General features: G+C 37.9%; 3 protein-coding genes across 6 annotated transcripts in view; 1 reads left to right on the top strand and 2 right to left on the bottom strand.

The window, feature by feature from the left end:
- LOC117990552 (probable Rho GTPase-activating protein CG5521) overlaps nucleotides 1-10,794 on the top strand; it is a 55,193-nt gene extending 44,399 nt beyond the window's left edge. For all 4 annotated transcript variants that reach the window (XM_069504576.1, XM_034978001.2, XM_069504575.1 and 1 more), the window contains 7 exons: nucleotides 267-427; nucleotides 882-1,058; nucleotides 1,296-1,422; nucleotides 1,905-2,060; nucleotides 2,937-3,095; nucleotides 4,060-4,318; nucleotides 4,680-10,794. In XM_069504576.1, coding sequence (XP_069360677.1) covers nucleotides 267-427; nucleotides 882-1,058; nucleotides 1,296-1,422; nucleotides 1,905-2,060; nucleotides 2,937-3,095; nucleotides 4,060-4,318; nucleotides 4,680-4,849 — 1,209 coding nt within the window. In that variant the 3' untranslated portion in view covers nucleotides 4,850-10,794. The remainder of the gene's footprint in view (nucleotides 1-266; nucleotides 428-881; nucleotides 1,059-1,295; nucleotides 1,423-1,904; nucleotides 2,061-2,936; nucleotides 3,096-4,059; nucleotides 4,319-4,679) is intronic.
- Nucleotides 10,795-11,287: 493 nt separating this feature from the next.
- On the bottom strand, nucleotides 11,288-13,830 carry mr (anaphase promoting complex subunit morula). Its single transcript, XM_034978014.2, has one exon. The coding sequence runs from the start codon at nucleotides 13,655-13,657 to the stop codon at nucleotides 11,324-11,326; it is 2,334 nt and encodes a 777-aa protein (XP_034833905.1). The 5' UTR covers nucleotides 13,658-13,830; the 3' UTR covers nucleotides 11,288-11,323.
- Nucleotides 13,831-14,859: 1,029 nt separating this feature from the next.
- On the bottom strand, nucleotides 14,860-16,829 carry LOC117990575 (H/ACA ribonucleoprotein complex subunit 3-like). The gene is made up of 3 exons (XM_034978036.2): nucleotides 16,628-16,829; nucleotides 16,467-16,509; nucleotides 14,860-15,047 (listed from the first exon to the last, which is right to left on the bottom strand). The coding sequence occupies exons 1-3, from the start codon at nucleotides 16,679-16,681 to the stop codon at nucleotides 14,950-14,952; spliced, it is 195 nt and encodes a 64-aa protein (XP_034833927.1). The 5' UTR covers nucleotides 16,682-16,829; the 3' UTR covers nucleotides 14,860-14,949.
- Nucleotides 16,830-16,992: the final 163 nt, after the last annotated feature.

Genomic DNA, 16,992 nt, shown 5'->3' with positions numbered 1-16,992 from the left:
GGATCTTCCGGGATAAAAAGTAGCCTATGTCACTCTCAAGGTCTTTACATATACCCATGTAAAAAATCACGTCGTTCCGCTGCTTCGTTGCGACGTGATTGAAGGATCAACCATCAAACAACCACACTACCGCATATATAATATTAATACGATCATAAAATGTCTGACGTAGTTCTAAGAATAGTATGGTCTCGCGCTTTAACCTGAATAAATAAGTAAAGATCTACCTGATAACCAAAATAATTTAATCTTTTTGCTGTTTACAGGTCTTGGCCTATATCGGTCACACGTCGCCCGAAGTAACTTGTGGGCGGCGTCTCGATGAAGTAGGTGCTTCGCCTCTCGCTTCAGGGCTTGAAGATGAGCTGGTTTGTGCCTTGGTGGCGCATCGCAACTCAGAGCGATATTACCTGGCTAACCGCGACAGGTAAGTTCAAAATCCGGTTCGAAGGACCATAAGAGTTAGACTTAAGGAACATATTATTATTATTTTGAAAGTAAATTGTATCTTCAATTATTATTAACTCAATTCTAAAATTCTGGTAACATCACTCTCAAATGAAATGTTGGTGTACTGTCACCGAGAAGTTGTGAGTGAAGTTATCAGCAATTGGATGTGGTAATTATTGTTAGTGAAGATTGAAAATTGCGATATCATAATTTTTACTCTTCACTTTAAAAAAAATCATTTTAAGTCGTTTTCGATCGACTGAAAATGGCATTTTTTTGCCAATAATGACTTATGGATTTTTTCGTGCAAATAAAATGCATGATGTTTTATAAATCCAGAACTCATCCCATAATTTTTTCTCGGCTAACAAGCTTATAATAAACCTTATTAAAATGTATATAATTTTGACTTATATAAAAAGTGTTTGCAGTGATGACGAGTCAGAAGCTTGGGAGAGCTGTTCTATCGGCGAGGCGGGGCCGTTCGAACAGAGTCGCCTGCTGGTGTCGCAACTAGGAACATTAGGCGCTGCCAGACGACCGCACGCACAACTATTACGGCGATCTGACAGACTGTTGAGGGAACTAAGGAACCTAGATGCTCAGAGGTAATCTAAGAGTACAGTCCCTCTCTTTAGGAACTTGAATTTGAACAGATTCGCCTACTGGTGTCGTAACTAGAGAAATTTTAAATTTTGACTGAAGTTTTTTTTATTATAAATGGCAATAAAAAAAGTTTAGATTGAAATGTCGAAGCACACACACGCGCTCCTCTTCGGTTGTCTTCTCGTCTGAAGAGTTTCTCAAGGGATCCTCACAATTTTAACAACAATATATTTGTCCAGGTGTAGGGAAACGCACAAAGTGGCGGTGATCTACGTGGGCAAAGGGCAGGAGACGCGCAACGAGATCCTGTCCAACCGCTGCGGCAGCCCCGCCTACGAGGCCTTCCTGTCTGCTCTTGCGTGGGAGGTAAGTACAAGACACACCATCAGGCGAGATCGCAGACATGGACAAGTCATAGGAAAAAGGGACAAATGTCTAAAATAGCACCGTGGTAATTTTGTTGGTGGTGGTATACTTTAAAAAGGTGTTTCATTTAATATTTCATCCATTTTATAAATTACGAAAGTGGTTTTGTTCGTTTGTCCTGTCTTTTGTTTCCTATAGTTGGTTTGCCGCAACGGATCGACGTGATTTTTGCATGGATATAGTTAGAGACCTGGAGATTGACATAGACTGCTTTTCAACCTGGAAAATCAAAGAGTTCCCACGGGATTATCAAACAACCACGTGAACGAAGTCGCGAGCATTATTTGGTATGACCACACATTTCTATCATATCTGCTGGAATTTCGAATGTCGATTCTTGTCCATTTTAATGTGTGCAGTCTTTTAATCGTATAGTTTTTATCAATAAAATAAATTGATGCAGGATTCATCCCACTTCGCAGGTTGAGTTGGAAAGCCACGTTGGCTTCGCGGGAGGCTTGCGAGGGGGTGGCGGGGGCGGGGTGAGCGCGCCCTACATCGCTACACTGACTCTGGAGGCTTTGTTCCACGTCGCCACTCGAATGCCTGCCGATACTCCGGACGCCATACTTAACAAGGTACTGTGAAATTAACATAAAGTGAGATCGCAATGTCTGGATGAGGAAGGCTGAAGACCGGCGGGGTGATTACGTATCTTGCGACAGGCGTAAATCATTGCTGTCAAACGTCCGGCTAGAGAGAGACAGCAATAGCCACAAAGGAAATTAAGAAGAAGACAGACAGCAAATGAACTATCGCATTGCTACTGCTGGCGCGTTGCTGTCGCTACTGCAACGTTTTACGTAATCACCCCGCGGGTGTGATGGCATTCTTTAGGGAAGGCCTATGTCCAACAGTGCACGTCCATAGGCTGATGATGATGATAAGATCGCAAAGGACTGACATCGAATAAACAATATTAAAAATCTAACGTTTATTTTTTTAATGTATATATGGTTAAATTGGATAGGCCTATGTCCAGCAGTGGACGCAACCAGGCTGATGCATTGGATTGGATGGTTAAATAAAATTATACAATTAATATGAGAAAATTTGCCTTCTTTGTTATGTTTTCTGTTGCTTAATTGAAGGTTTGAAGGAATGGAGAGATTTTTTTTTTCGATTGATCGATTTCGGCTGGAACCGGATATCCAGGATGAATTTAGGTTAATTGTAGGTACTCTACCATTACAGTGCTACAGTTATCGATACTCGAAATATATTGACGAGTCGAGATATGCAAACTTGTACTAAGTTTGCGGGATTTGGGGAATCCAAAATACAATTTTTCGGATGGTAGGACTTCGAAATATAATTGATGTCTGACGACTAAACTCGCGTGTCCGTCGGAGTATTCCCGACTAGTTTCGAAGCGTTAAAAAGCGGTTTCTACGCTGAGGGCTTCATCCAATCTGGCGATTGAAATCCTTCGGATTTTTTTTTATTATCACCAGACCCGGCATCTCGGTAATGACGAAGTACACGTGGTGTGGAGCGAGCATTGGCGGCCGTACAAGCGAGACACGCTGCCCACGCAGTTCTGTGACGTGCTCATCGTGCTGTACCCCTTGCCCGGAGGCCTGCTGCGGTGCACCGTCTCCAGGAAACCCGACGTAAGATATATCTTAGAAACTATCATTTTATCAGCATTATCATTTATGTTTTTTTTTGTCAAAACTACAAAAACAGTGACTAACTTGCTGATAATATGGTCAAAAAACCGGCCAAGTGCGAGTCAGGCTCGCGCAATGAGGGTTCCGTACTACAGTCGTATTTTTCCGACATTTTGCACGATAATTCAAAAACTATGATACATAAAAATAAATAAAAATCTGTTTTAGAATGTACAGGTGAAGACCTTTCATATGATATTCCACTTGATATATAATGTAGTTATCTCACTTCGAAAGTTGAAAATAGGTACTAATTATTAGTTCATGACCACAATTTAATTTTTTTTGTGTGATCTAACCCTAAATTCACGGATTCAGATTTTTCCTCAAATGTCAGCTATAAGATCTACCTAGCTGCCAAATTTCATGATTCTAGGTTAACGGGAAGAACCCTGTAGGTTTCTTGACAGACAGACAACAAAGTGATCCTATAAGGGTTCCGTTTTTCCTTTTGAGGTACGGAACCCTAAAAACAACTAAAATCTATTTGTATAATCTTCGCAATATAATCCCTAAAACCCCTCTACTACTCAAAAGATACTGTGTCTCACTTGGCAGATTATCAGCAACAGTTTGGGAGTGAAAACTAAATTATTGTGTACTGAAGATATTTAACAGTATTTTACATTAGACAATGTTTAAATCCGTTCTTCCATGCCGTAAAAGAGTGACAGCAAAACTCAAGAGATATTTAAACATATTATGAAACATCATAGATATAAATTCACTTTCACACTACAGTCTGCTCAATATTGGCATTCCCAACCTATTTTTAGAGATTTTTTTTTTTACGAATGTTGGAAACACCAATATTGGCCGGACTATAATATAATTTATATCCCGTAGTATAAGCTTTAGGTATACTTAACTTGTGGCGTTCAGAAATATATTATTACGTTTTCAGGTGTCGGTATTCGGTCCGTTGTGGGAGGAATGCGTGATACGCGTGAGCTGCTGCGCGGCGCTGGTCCGCGGCGCGGCGTTCGCGGGCGGGCGGGCGGTGCGCGCGACCATGCCGCTGTACCAGCACGCGTGCAGCGAGCGCGCGCGAGACCTCGACGCGCTGGTGCACAACCACACGCAGGCGGCCACCTTCGAGACCTTCGTGACGCGCGTGCGCGAGCCCGTGCCGCAGCCGCACCTCACGCACGAACAAGCTACGGGTATATGACGTCATTGTATTACTACTGTAGCATACATGATGTAAACAACTTCGCTCAACAGCTGCGAGACAACTTGCATCACATGCGTGTAGTGAAGGAGCGAGGTATTTGACGTTTTACACACAATCACACGCAGCATTCGAGACACGCATGCGCAAGCCCGTACCACAACAACCCACTACGTTAGTTCGGACACTATACCGAATTGTTTACAAACGCCACTATCTCTATCACGTAAACTATCTGTTATATACCTATATATCTTTCTCTCTCCCTTCCCTCCTTTCTCCGACCGTGTGTCCGTGACATATCTGGTCACGTTACCAAGTGAGCCCGTCCTGATCACATATGTTGGTTACAGATCAAAACAGCGCTCGTCTCGCAAACGCTCTAATAGACCACGGCGCAAGCTCGTGGGGCGGCGTGGGCGAGCCGCACTCCGTGTCCCCGCGCCCCACCAAGCGCCTCGGGCCCTTCAAGCGTCCGCCGCAGCCCGCCGCCTCACAACCTGCCGCCCGCCACAACCGGTGAGCGGGGCTACCATCGTCACACCTTCGTTATTCTACTATAATAATCCTATAATGTATAGTTCAGCTCTGCTTAAACGATCCAAAGCAACTCTGCATAATATACTGACTCGCTTGATAGACTATAAGGCGCATGTTCGTGGGAGCGGGTGAGGGTACCTCGGGCCTTTCAAGCGCCCGCCGCCTCGCAGCCTACCGCCCGCCACAACCGGTGAGTGGGGATACCACCATCACACTAACGTAATTCTACTATAATAATCCTATAATGTATAGTTCAGCTCCAGCTCTGCTTGAACAATCCGAAGCTCTTGATAGACTAAGGCTCGTGGCGGCTATACGTCTGTTCCGTATCTTGCTTTCACTATGCTTAATCTGAACTGTTTTGAACATAAGGTGTATTTAATGCCACATATCCATGATAAACTTTTGTTGATCAAGTTGATCTCTCAACAAGTTGATCAACATCGTCGATGAAACAAAGATTTTGCTGTAAGCAAGGTTTTAAATGCATTGATCAACTCTGCAACATAGAGTATTGCCAGCAGCATGTTGATAGCAACTCAGTATTTTTAATTTTGTTTATAAATAAAAGTTTGCCATGAATATGTGACTTAAATTGTTACAAAAAAAAACTATTTTTTACTCCACACCAGCTAGGCCCGTATGCTATCGCTTAGTCTCCTCAGTGTTTTGTTTCTTTTATACCAATTTCAACCATAATATATCAAAGTAAATAAAGGAGAGTTAAAGTTGTTATCAAAAGAAACATTACATCTGGTCATGGTATGCGTAGCAGACCTAATACTTCTCGAATATCCATTGCAAAAATAAGCTTTATTGTAACGGGTTAAATCAATAATAATTCAATCTATCTGTAATCTGTCGATAAGTTACTTAGCAATGTTGTTATGTTTTGTCAACAATTGAGTATTTGACTACATCAAAAATAAATTATTTCTCAGTGATTATTAAATAAGTTTTCCAAAATACGTAAAATCCACGTCCTCTCTTAGTTTTAAGTGTAATAACAATTTTAAATTGTCGATGAAACTAAAAAAGTACGTCATTATGATGTGACGTCACATTCCAGTATTTCATAGAATATCGCATACTAAGTGCGTGTTTTGACATTTGATAAAAAGTTACTGATTTGACTAGTTGTCAAATACGTTATTGTATGGTTTCTTTTGACAAATAACAATGTTGCTTGATAACTTAGCAATAGGTTACAGATAGATTGATTATATCATATTCCGTTGATACCCATTTCATGATGTTTAACTTCATAGCGAGTTGCAAACATAATGAATTTGATTATTATTATTAATATTAGATTATTATATTAATATTAGGCATAATTTATGGTCAGTGTAACTAATGTCGTCCATGATGAGATTGTTTACACTAAAGTAAAATATAATATGGACTTAATGAAATTTTTTGTACTTAATAATTTATTATGTAAGAAATAAGCTATTTAATATAAATACATAGATTTATTGCATTTAAAATATTAACTAAACTAAGTAAGTTTTTCTAAACTTCCAGCTTCTGTCTCTAATGTGTTTAAATATAAATATATTTATTAATCATTGAATGAATAAGGCAGCGTTATTCAGGAATGCTTGCATGAATATTGATCATCAGCGTAAGAAGAAAAACTAGCCCAAAAATGCAGGGTATTTAATTTAATTAAAACGCTAGCAAAAACATAGCACTATCATTTTATTATACTACTTAAACACAATCCAATACCCATTTGCCTTATACTTGTTGTGATTATTTTTCAAGCCTGCAATGCGCGTGCAAAACTTGGGGGTCAATGCACCGCCTACGACGTGGCATTGACCGCGCAGCACCTATCTACGCAACGTTCTAGTGTATATTGCGAACTTTAAAGAAATACAGGTTTTTCCCGTTTTTCTTTTCTGCTGCTATCTTATCAGTAATCATCAGTACTATCACTTGTCTTCATTTTTGCTAGCGTTCTAACTACACCCTGTATATTATGTAAGATGCTTCTCACTTCGGCCGTAGCAACGAACTTATGATTTTCACGTTGCGATCTCGCAATCCTAAATTACTGATAGTCGGTTGTGGATAAGCATCAATCAATGCTACAAATCTCAATTGACTGAATTTATGGTATGCTTACTCCATCAATGCATCTCAGCCAAGTGAGACAGCTAATTCTGTTCTACACGATCTCTAAACAGAAGTGGCAAATCATATTTATTGTTTGTTGTCCTTTTCATAATGTTCTCTGCGAAAAAGGATAACACTAGATTTAAACCTGTTATTTTAGTTTTGAGATGGTCTACAACAAAATTAGCCACATGGCAGCTACATTACCTGACAGGAAATATTGTACATCAGCCTTTAGAAAGAGATAGCGGTTTCGTAGAGCGTTGTCTCTGTCGTTGAGACCGATAAAACGTCAATGAGTGACAGAGACAAAGCTCTACACAGCCGAAATCTCATTCTAAAGGTCGATGTACAATATTTATTGCCGGCTAATGTAATTCTGCCTGACAATCTCCAAGCAAAACTCGCTAAATGGACAGGTCTAAATCTGGTGCAATCCTTTTTCGCAGAGAAAACTGTGAAAGGGATAACAATACATATAGACCTGACATTTTAGTTTAGAGATTGTTCGGCCAATCAAAGGCGATTGCGTTTGTCATACTGTAGCTATCAAACTAGTGGTCCTAAGCCAAAAGGAAGTACTGTACGTGGCAGAAAATAATGTGCATCGGCCTTTAGAATGACATTTCGGCTTTGTAGAGAGTTGCCTCTGACACACGTACCTATATGATGTTTTGTCCGTCTCAACGACAGAGGGAATGCTCTACAAATCCGCTATCTCCTTCTAAAGGTAGATGTACATTATTTTCTGCCGCGTACTGTAATTGCTTCGATGCTAGACACCGAATTGTCTGTACATATGTAATTTAACTGTAGAGCTTTAACTGTTGTAGGCTAATAGAGTACTATTTATTTGTGTACTTGTACTTGAAACTTTTTATTGTATAAATACTGTTCTTAAACAATCGGCTTAAAGTGGAAACATACTCATGACATAACGCTTGTTAAGTCAAATCAAATCGCTCTATTACAAGACCTAGAACTTCATCATAATTCATGATCTATTCCCTTAGCTTTAAAAAGTACAACACGATTCTCGCAAACAAGCATGAGCCACGCTTAATACTTTAAAAAGTCGTGATAGGTACTGAGAGAAAAATAAACTGGAACGTCTTGATAATGCGCATCACTTACACATTTGTCCGAGGAGTTATATTATGCCACTGGCTTATGCTCGCGACTTTGTCCACTTGGGCTACACAAATTTCAAACCCCTATTTCACCGCCTTAGAGGTTGAATTTTCAAAAATCCTGTCTTAGCGGATACCTACGTCATAACAGCTATCTGCATGCCAAATTTCAGCCCGATCAGTCCAGGAGTTTGAGCTGTGCGTTGATAGGTCAGTCAGTCACCTTTTCCTTTTATATATTTAAGATTTGTTTACCACATAAGTCAGCTATGAAAAAATAGATTATACTTACGTTTTCAATTGTTTGTATGTTTTCGCTGTTATCCTTTGGTATCGCAGTCCAGTGTTGAGTTTTTATCTTAATGTCTGTCGTTATTGTATGCCATTTGGATGCTGTGTGATCTTTAAATACTAGATATAAATGTATGTTATACCGTCGCCTCTTTAAAGATTTCTTTAGTTTTTCAACGTAATACTCTTATCCATCCCAATAAATTCAACTATATTATGTTGGTACTATAAATGAAGATTTCTTCATAAACATTTGACTAGAGATCCGTTTCTCATGAAAAACTTGTGAAACCGACAGTCACTATGTTGCCTATAGTTATTATTTTCAGAAATTTTGCAAAACTCATAAACTTTTTAAGTCACTATTTCATATAGTGCGCGACAGGACGAGATGGCAATCCAGTTTGGGATGCCCTGCACAGCTCCCGCGCTAACCCGGTGCGGGATTTGTTATGTGGAGCGTGTGTGTGTGTGTGTCCCTCATACCCCGACTAGCATCTCGACCTGTCGCGTACTATACCTAATGGTTCTAATTTGGCTGCACACAAATCACTAAACTAAATTAAATTGACAGGCCTAAAAGTTGCGCTATAGTAAAGATTGAACTATTATTTGTCCTGTGAATATTGTTTACAAATTATGTACAACCGAATTAGTACAGAAAGTTGGGTTTTAAATATATCTCAGTAGAATCGAATATTTTTTAAGCTTTTATTTGATAGAAATACTATATGATTAAGAACAAGTTAGTCTGTTATTGTTATTTTAACTTGTTTTACTCATGTACCGCTTGACTGAGAGGGAAGGCAGCGGGTTGCGGGAGGGTAGCATTGATTTCCTTGATTTTTTAAGGTTCCTTATCTCCAGAGAAAACAGAGCATTTATAGGATCAAATCATTTTCTGTGTCTGTCAAAATCCGTCAAGGGAATCAAAACTTATATTATTTATAGGGTATTTGCCGTTGACCTAGGATCATAAATTTGACAGGTAGGTAGCAATGTCTTATAGCACAAGTAAAGGGAAAAAATCCGATACCTATGAATTTGTGTTAAATTTTAAAAAAAAGGTTATTTCTAGTACGATGATACGGAACCCTTTGTATGTGAGTCAGAGTCACACTTGACCGGTTTTTACGTCAACTGTCATCCTCTCGCAACCCGCGCCATGCCTCACGAGTCGTCACAGTGAAACCGTGTATACCTATAACTTCTTCTATTCTATTCTGTTCTGGATTTGGTGAAATAATTGGTGCTATTATAGTGATTCGGTTAGAAGATTCCAAAATCCAAATGCGATTTCATTTTCAAATTTTGAAGTTTGGTGAGTGTAAAATACATATTTTACACAGGTACTAAACTTAAAGTAAAAAATTAAGTATGTATTTTGCAACATTTTTCTTTGTTATACTAAAATATTCCCAAAGTACTTTTTTCTTCAGTGTGTATTTGAGATTATTATTAACAAAATGTAAGCTTGCATTTAATTTAATATTAAATGTATTTTTTGTTTTGTTGATTGGTACATTCCACTAAGTATATAATTTTATTGTACGCTTGTATTACTTTTCAGTATCGCGCTAAACTTCTAGTTCACTCTGAAGTTGCAACGCTGGCAAAAGTATTAAAAAGTACTTCTTAATTTTTTCTTATTTGATTTTCCAAACAAAAGTAGGTACTTTGTGCTGCACAGGTGCAAACAAGCGGTCGTTGCAACTTCAGAGCGAACTAGAAGTTTTACGTCACCTTTATTTATTACTAGCTGATGCCCGCTACTTCGTCCGCTTGGATATAGGTTTTTAAAAATCCTGTGGGAACTCGTTAATTATCCGGGATAAAAAGTAGCCTATGTCCTTCCCCAGGATGCAAGCTATCTCTGTACCAAATTTCGTCAAAATCGGTTGAACGGTTGAGCCGTGAAAAGCTAGCAGACAGACAGACTGACACACTTTCGCATTTATAATATTAAGTATGGATCAAAAAAGAACACCTAGAGCTATTTTTGTTTGTGGCACCGAAGCTCAGGACCATATTTAAATCGGTTCGCAACTTTGGGGTCTCCAACACGGCACAGGTATTTTTAATTTTATTTTAATTATTTGTTATAGTAGGTATGTATTCCCTATTTTAACAGTATTTAATAGATGTTAAGACTGACAAGATTATGTATTAAAATGTTAATAATGTTTTATAGCATTGGCGTGGTATTATGGGGTAATAATTAATTTATTATTATGTATTTATTTTCTTCTACAGTGTAAGTATATAAGTAAAGCTTAAGAATTGTTTATGTTAACAATAAATTTCCCAGATATTATTAATCCACAGACATCAGTGTAACCAAATTTTTTATATAAACCATGCAAAATAAAGTTCCATAAAACTTAAAATTCGTTTTCTTTTCTACAACCTATTTACTGCCTCGAAAATTTCTTAGATGGATCATCTCATTTCAACCCATCGCGCGCCGGCCTACTACTGAACACGTGTCTCCTCTCAGAATGAGAAGGGCTTAGGCCACAGTCCACCATGCTGGGCTACGCAGGTTTCCTTACAATGTTTTCCTTCCCGCTAAACACATGATATTTATAATTGCTTAAAACGCACATAACTCTGAAAAATTAGACGTGCGAGCCTGGGATCGAATAGAAGCCCGACATCCTAACCACTAAGTCTTTTATTATTATTTATGGACTAGTGCTTGGCTGCTATCAGACCTGGTGGCAAGTGATGCAGCCTAAGATGCAGCGCGCTTGCCTAAAAGATGCCTATTGACTTGATAATACCCATGTTGTTATAATTGGAAACTGATGCTGTAAGAGCGTTCCAACTCATCGCAGTTTGAATTAGAAATGAGGAGGCAAAAACAGACTATCACAAACAGCAAAACTCTGTAATACTACTTTATACATTTATTAAGTCTTAGGTAATTTATACATGCCAGCTTGTAAGACAAGCTGATGTGTGCGTACTTTAGTGTCTAAAAACTGTCGCAACTCCTGAAGGCTGCATTCAGTTCCTGGAGCTTGAGAAGCAAACATCTTCAGCATCTGATGGATGCGCTCCAAAGGTAAAGAATCCAAATTGGTTAACATCCCTACAATGTACGACCAGAAAACTTGTAATTCCCCTTCTCTTTGATCATGTGCGGAGGCCATGACACTCTCGCTTTCTTCATCTTCACATATCATATCTTGGACTTGGTTTGTCGCACAACTGGACTTGTTCCCATCGCTACCTTCTATTAAAACATAATTGTCTGTACTTTTCTCAGAAATAATCCCCAAAGATTGCCAATAAGTAATTTTCCTTCGCAAAATAGTTATAGGCACTTTCATAATCTGATGTAGCTCTTCTAGCGACCATTCTGGTTTGGTTTGAAAATGCATTATCAATGTTGCGTTGAATGGTGACACAGTTAAGTCTAGCTTTTTCTCTCCAATCTCAATTTCTATGTTCACATTACCCAAATGTGGCTTCCAGTTCAAAGTTCTGTTACCTTTAAGTGCCTCGTAGGACTTTGTGTATGCATCAAAATGTTGTTTAATTTCGTCTGGTAACTCTAAGCTCTCGTCTTTAAACGGTGGCCAAAATTGTGCAGATAGAATCATTGCATTAGAAGCAAACTTGTTGTTCAATGATTCAAAGTTTGAATCTTGTTGTATTAGTGCATTAATTCTCTTTGAATCAGAAACATCCTTCAACATTACCTCACAGAAATGTAACTGGGACTCTCCAAATCTCAATTTCAATAACTCCAAGTATCTTATTTCCTTTTCTGTATTGATTACACTTTGGGCTAGAAGTCTGTCAGCTAGCAGTGTTCTGTATTCATTTACAAATAATTCCTTGCTTCCGTAAACATTTACGAGCATGGATATGATGTCATTTGCTTTTCTGTCAGTACCGTTGACCTTGGGATCTGCGTCTTTAGGATCTGGTACCCAATTATCCCAATCTTCTTCCTTTTCATGGTCATCATCAGTTTCTGCAGCAAATTTAGCTAATTCTTCGGCCAGTTCACTCCCCGCACCCTCCTCTGTTAAGCTGCTAACAACACTCCTCACTGTATCCTCCCTGTTCCTCAAATAATTACGAACAGGCTTTGTCACTGTCTCTAGAATGACTCCTGAAGGATCAAGGTGTCTTAACGCTCTTATTGCAGAAATGTAAGCTGTCAAAATGTCAGGTGTGTTCACACCGGGATGCAGCAGTCTCGTCTCCAATGCATTCTGTAACTTCTTACACAGTGTAGCACGCAGGTCTGTCTTATCCAAGCATAATTTTATATCATCAACCGCTGGTTGAGAATCTGGATACTCTATTATTATGTTGAACAACTGGTCGATTCGTAATTTTGTGTAGTTGTGGTACAAGTAGTAACTTAGCTTCTGTTTGAATTTGGCAACAGCCTGTAGAATATTTTTATCTACACTAGGTGCTTTTGAGGATCCAGCGCAGTAGATTCGTGTCAGCCACGACATAATTGTTGTGTCTAACCAGTTCTCCAGAAAACCTATGTGGGAAACATCAAATGTGCCGGTGCAAAGTTTCAGGATGTGAAGTTCGATTCTTTGCTGTATAAAGTTAGTTAACACTTGTCCGGTCAGTCGTTCAAGAAGCGTGAGTTCCACAAGCTTACTATTTGTGCTATGAAATACTTTCACAATATAGGCACAGTTGCAATCTGAATACTCGTTCCAACAGCCTGAACACATCACATCCTCACCCATATCAGAGTTTTGATATTCTGCATTGTCAAACACGTTGAACGATACTTTATAAAAATGATTGATTATAACTTGGAAATCGAGTGGCAGTTGTGATAGCAGAGTGGCACGGAGAAGTTGTTTGAAACCAGACATGACATCTCGTTCCCCATACATTGGTTTGTTATCACAGCAGCTCTTATTTAAAATTGTGAGTCTGGTCATCATGGGTTTGAAGCTTGACATGGCTTCGTATAGGTCGTTGACCGCAGTCTTGAAAAGTTGAAATCCTTTGACTTCTTCATCAGTTTTTGTAAACTTCGACCAAAACGTTGGAGCAACATGTTGACGCATATATTTCTCGGTGTGGACTAAAATGAGATCCCGAATCTTTATCTGGACACCCAGACCGACAATTATTTGCTGTATTTCTTCATATTCGGCGTCCGAACAGTCGGTAAAAAGCGCATCATTGAGAATGGGATAAGCATAGTTAATTTTATTCCAATATACCTTTAGCTCGTCTCTTTTAGTGGCCATGTTCGATCTCAAAATCACAACATTGGGATATAGTATTTATTTCATTGGATAATACTATTATTTAATGGATAATTTCACAAATCCGTACAAAACAATATTATCAAAACAATTTTCCCACAACATTTTTCTGTTTTCATGAGCTTCAGTGTTCCCACTTACCAGTTTAGTTTTACCCTAATTTCTGTAGGAATTACCATTAAAAAATTACTGACCGCTCGCGCTTGACCGCACCGCGCACGGCTTTACTCGTAGAGTGATAACTAGATAACAGATTTGATTTCGGACTTCGGAGGATGCCAAAAAGCCTAAAAGTACACCCTTGGATGATATTGTCCTCCTCCTCGCTCCGCTCACTTTTATTTTATTTTTGAGTAACTAGGTAGGTAAATTTATTTTTTGAGATTTTTCTAATTTATTTTATTTTATTCATCTAACTAAATTCCTGTCAATATAAATGTAATAATTAATATTAATAGTTTCATCCTAAAACAGAGCGAAATCCCTGAAATCCCTAGAAACACCACCGACCAGAAATAAAAGGTAGAAACACTGCGAGTTAGACATCAGATTGACAGTTGACTTTTTTTAACTGGCTTTCCAGCTCTGGGTGCTAGCTGCTAGCCATCTAAATCCATGGGAACTGATTTTCCGGGGAAAAGTAACTTCAGAGTTCAGTCCAACCTCGACCTCGACATGAAAGCTCTCTCTACCAAGCAGATGATCTGTAATGCCCGTAACCTACTTCATCGCTTAGGCTTTTAGAAAACCCTGTGGAACCTTGGGAACTCTTATTTTCCAAGGCAAAAAGTAGCCTTAGTCCCTCCAGGATGCATGCTATAGTATATAAAATTTCGTCAAAATCAATTAAGTTACTGAGCTCCCTAGAGTAAATCAAAGAGTATATAATCACTATGGAGTAAATTATTTTGTTTGTTACTGAGCCATGATAACAGCAGACAGACACTTACACATTAATTATTACTATTATTTAATTTGCATAGTTAGATAGGACTTATGGAAGTATGGATTTACCTCACCCATCGAATGCTCTCACCTTATTTTACAGCATGTATTTGTTTTTAGGTATAGTTATGTCAATACTCACAAAATTCCGATAGAAACTAGACAACCTGCAATACCTGCATGGATGATGGACTAGCACTAAACCAACAAAAATAATGAGTCCAAAAAATAAGAACCAATGAAAGATAAAATGAAATTTATTTATTTATAGCTTACATTTACTTAATTATGGTTAAACAAAATTAATAAAAATCTATCATGATATCAGATTAATGGATAGGTTCTGGCTGCTGGGTGAGGAGTAGACCAAATCGTTTCTTGATAGTTATCCTTTGTCTGGAATATTTATCTTCTGGGGAGAAGCGTGCTGTAAATACAGAACACACAAATATAGAACACAGGATTAAGGCATATGCATTAATTCTTTAAAACATTTAGGGGCTGTGGTTAGTACCTAAGTTTCCTTTTCTCTCACACATTCTAAAATTTTCAATGATTGTGAAAGAATCAGTAAACTTTAAACAAATGTAGCTCCTAGCCCAGCCAAGTCCTAAACAATTAAATTATGTTCATTTTAGACATATTTTTATTGTAATTTTAATAGTATTTCATAGAGAAAAATGGTGAAAACATTCAGTATTTTTCATCCCTACTTTTCTACATCAAAACTAAGTATATTGGGACAAAAATAAGGTAGTGCACCCCTAATAAGGGCCTTTATTGAAAAGCTTAGAATTAGGAAATTTATTGATCTATAAAATTCCAAACCCAGCTACTAAGAATAAAATTTTATGAAGATCCTATGCAATATGCATGGTGGAAAAAGCAAGCAGTTTTTCTTTTTTAACTATTTGAGAAGCAGTTTAAAAAAGGCTTAATAAAAATTACAAATACGTAGATTTCTATTACTAAACTATATATTCAGACTTTAACCACAGATGGCAAACCGTAACACATAATATTTTAAGAATATGACAATGTAAAGAAATTGTGTTTTAGGCCACGTCTCGTAATAAAATCGGACTCTTAATACAAACCCATATATAGTGGTCCTTATAGGCTTACGCTTACGACATTGTGGCAAAGAAATATAGTTTGAAGCAAGAATTATAAGTAAAATAATGTACCTAGTTCCCTTTGTGTTCTATCTTTGAATGATCAAAATCTAATTTTCTATAAAACCTGAATCAAAAAACATTTATTTTCATGGATATAAACAAAAGAAGGCGCATCTATTATATAAACACTGTGTTATAACCGTTGCTAGACACAAACTAATGGTTACAATAGAGATGGTGGCGAGCAAGCGAGATGGCTCGTTTGTGTTTTGTCTATGAGTGGTATAGCGCATTGTAATTTTAATAATGGCAAGTGAGTTTTTAACAGTGGTCCTTATGTGACTAGGACTTTATACTATACCTACTCTATGCAATGTACACTTAAACAAAAAATTTCTTTTCTTCTTTCCTTTAAAATATGAAAAATATCCATACTAATTTTATAAATGCGAAAGTGTGTCTGTCTGTATGTCTGCTAGCTTTTCACAGCCCAACATTCCAACCGATTTGGATGGAATTTGGTACAGATTTAGCTTACATCCTAGGGACGAACATAGACTACATTTTATCCCGGAAAATTAAAGAGTTCCCACAGGTTTCTTAACGGTCCATCAACTTAAATGATTTATATGAAATTTGGTACACAGGTAGCTTTCGTCCCGGACATTGACATAGGTAACTTTTAGTCCCAGCCCGGAAATCTATTTGGCAGATTATGTTAATTATACCTGGATGGGCTGATAGCGTAGGTTTCCCATTCGGATCTATTGTCTGAAACATAGAAATTAGTGCATTTTAGAAGTAAAATTGAACAACTACTATGTACTACCTACTACTACTGTTTTAAGTAAACATGCGGTTATAGGTTATAATCATGTATTTTACCTACCGCTAGAGTGTATTGTCTGTCACCGTTTTCATTCAAATAATACCTTAAATACATTTTAAAGGTTTCTTCTATATCTTCAGTTTTTTATAACAATATTCTGGTTACTAATTAATTTAACGTGAAACGAGATATCTCCCAACAAATCAACAAATTCAAAACAAAAACCACAGACTATAATTTGGATTATTATCACAGAGTTACACTACAGACAAGCTACAGACCAAATTATGGGCAATGTTCTGGTGTTGCTAGTGCAAGAAATTTTACGATATGTAACCTCGGACTATGGGCTATGGTTATATCTATGGTCATCACAACAAAGAGCATGTCACTTGTCAGGGTCACAGAATTCCTACCGACTACCA

Source organism: Maniola hyperantus, chromosome 18 (genome assembly GCF_902806685.2).
Source record: "Maniola hyperantus chromosome 18, iAphHyp1.2, whole genome shotgun sequence".
Lineage (NCBI taxonomy): Eukaryota > Metazoa > Arthropoda > Insecta > Lepidoptera > Nymphalidae > Maniola > Maniola hyperantus.
This window is presented reverse-complemented; position numbering and strand designations above follow the sequence as displayed.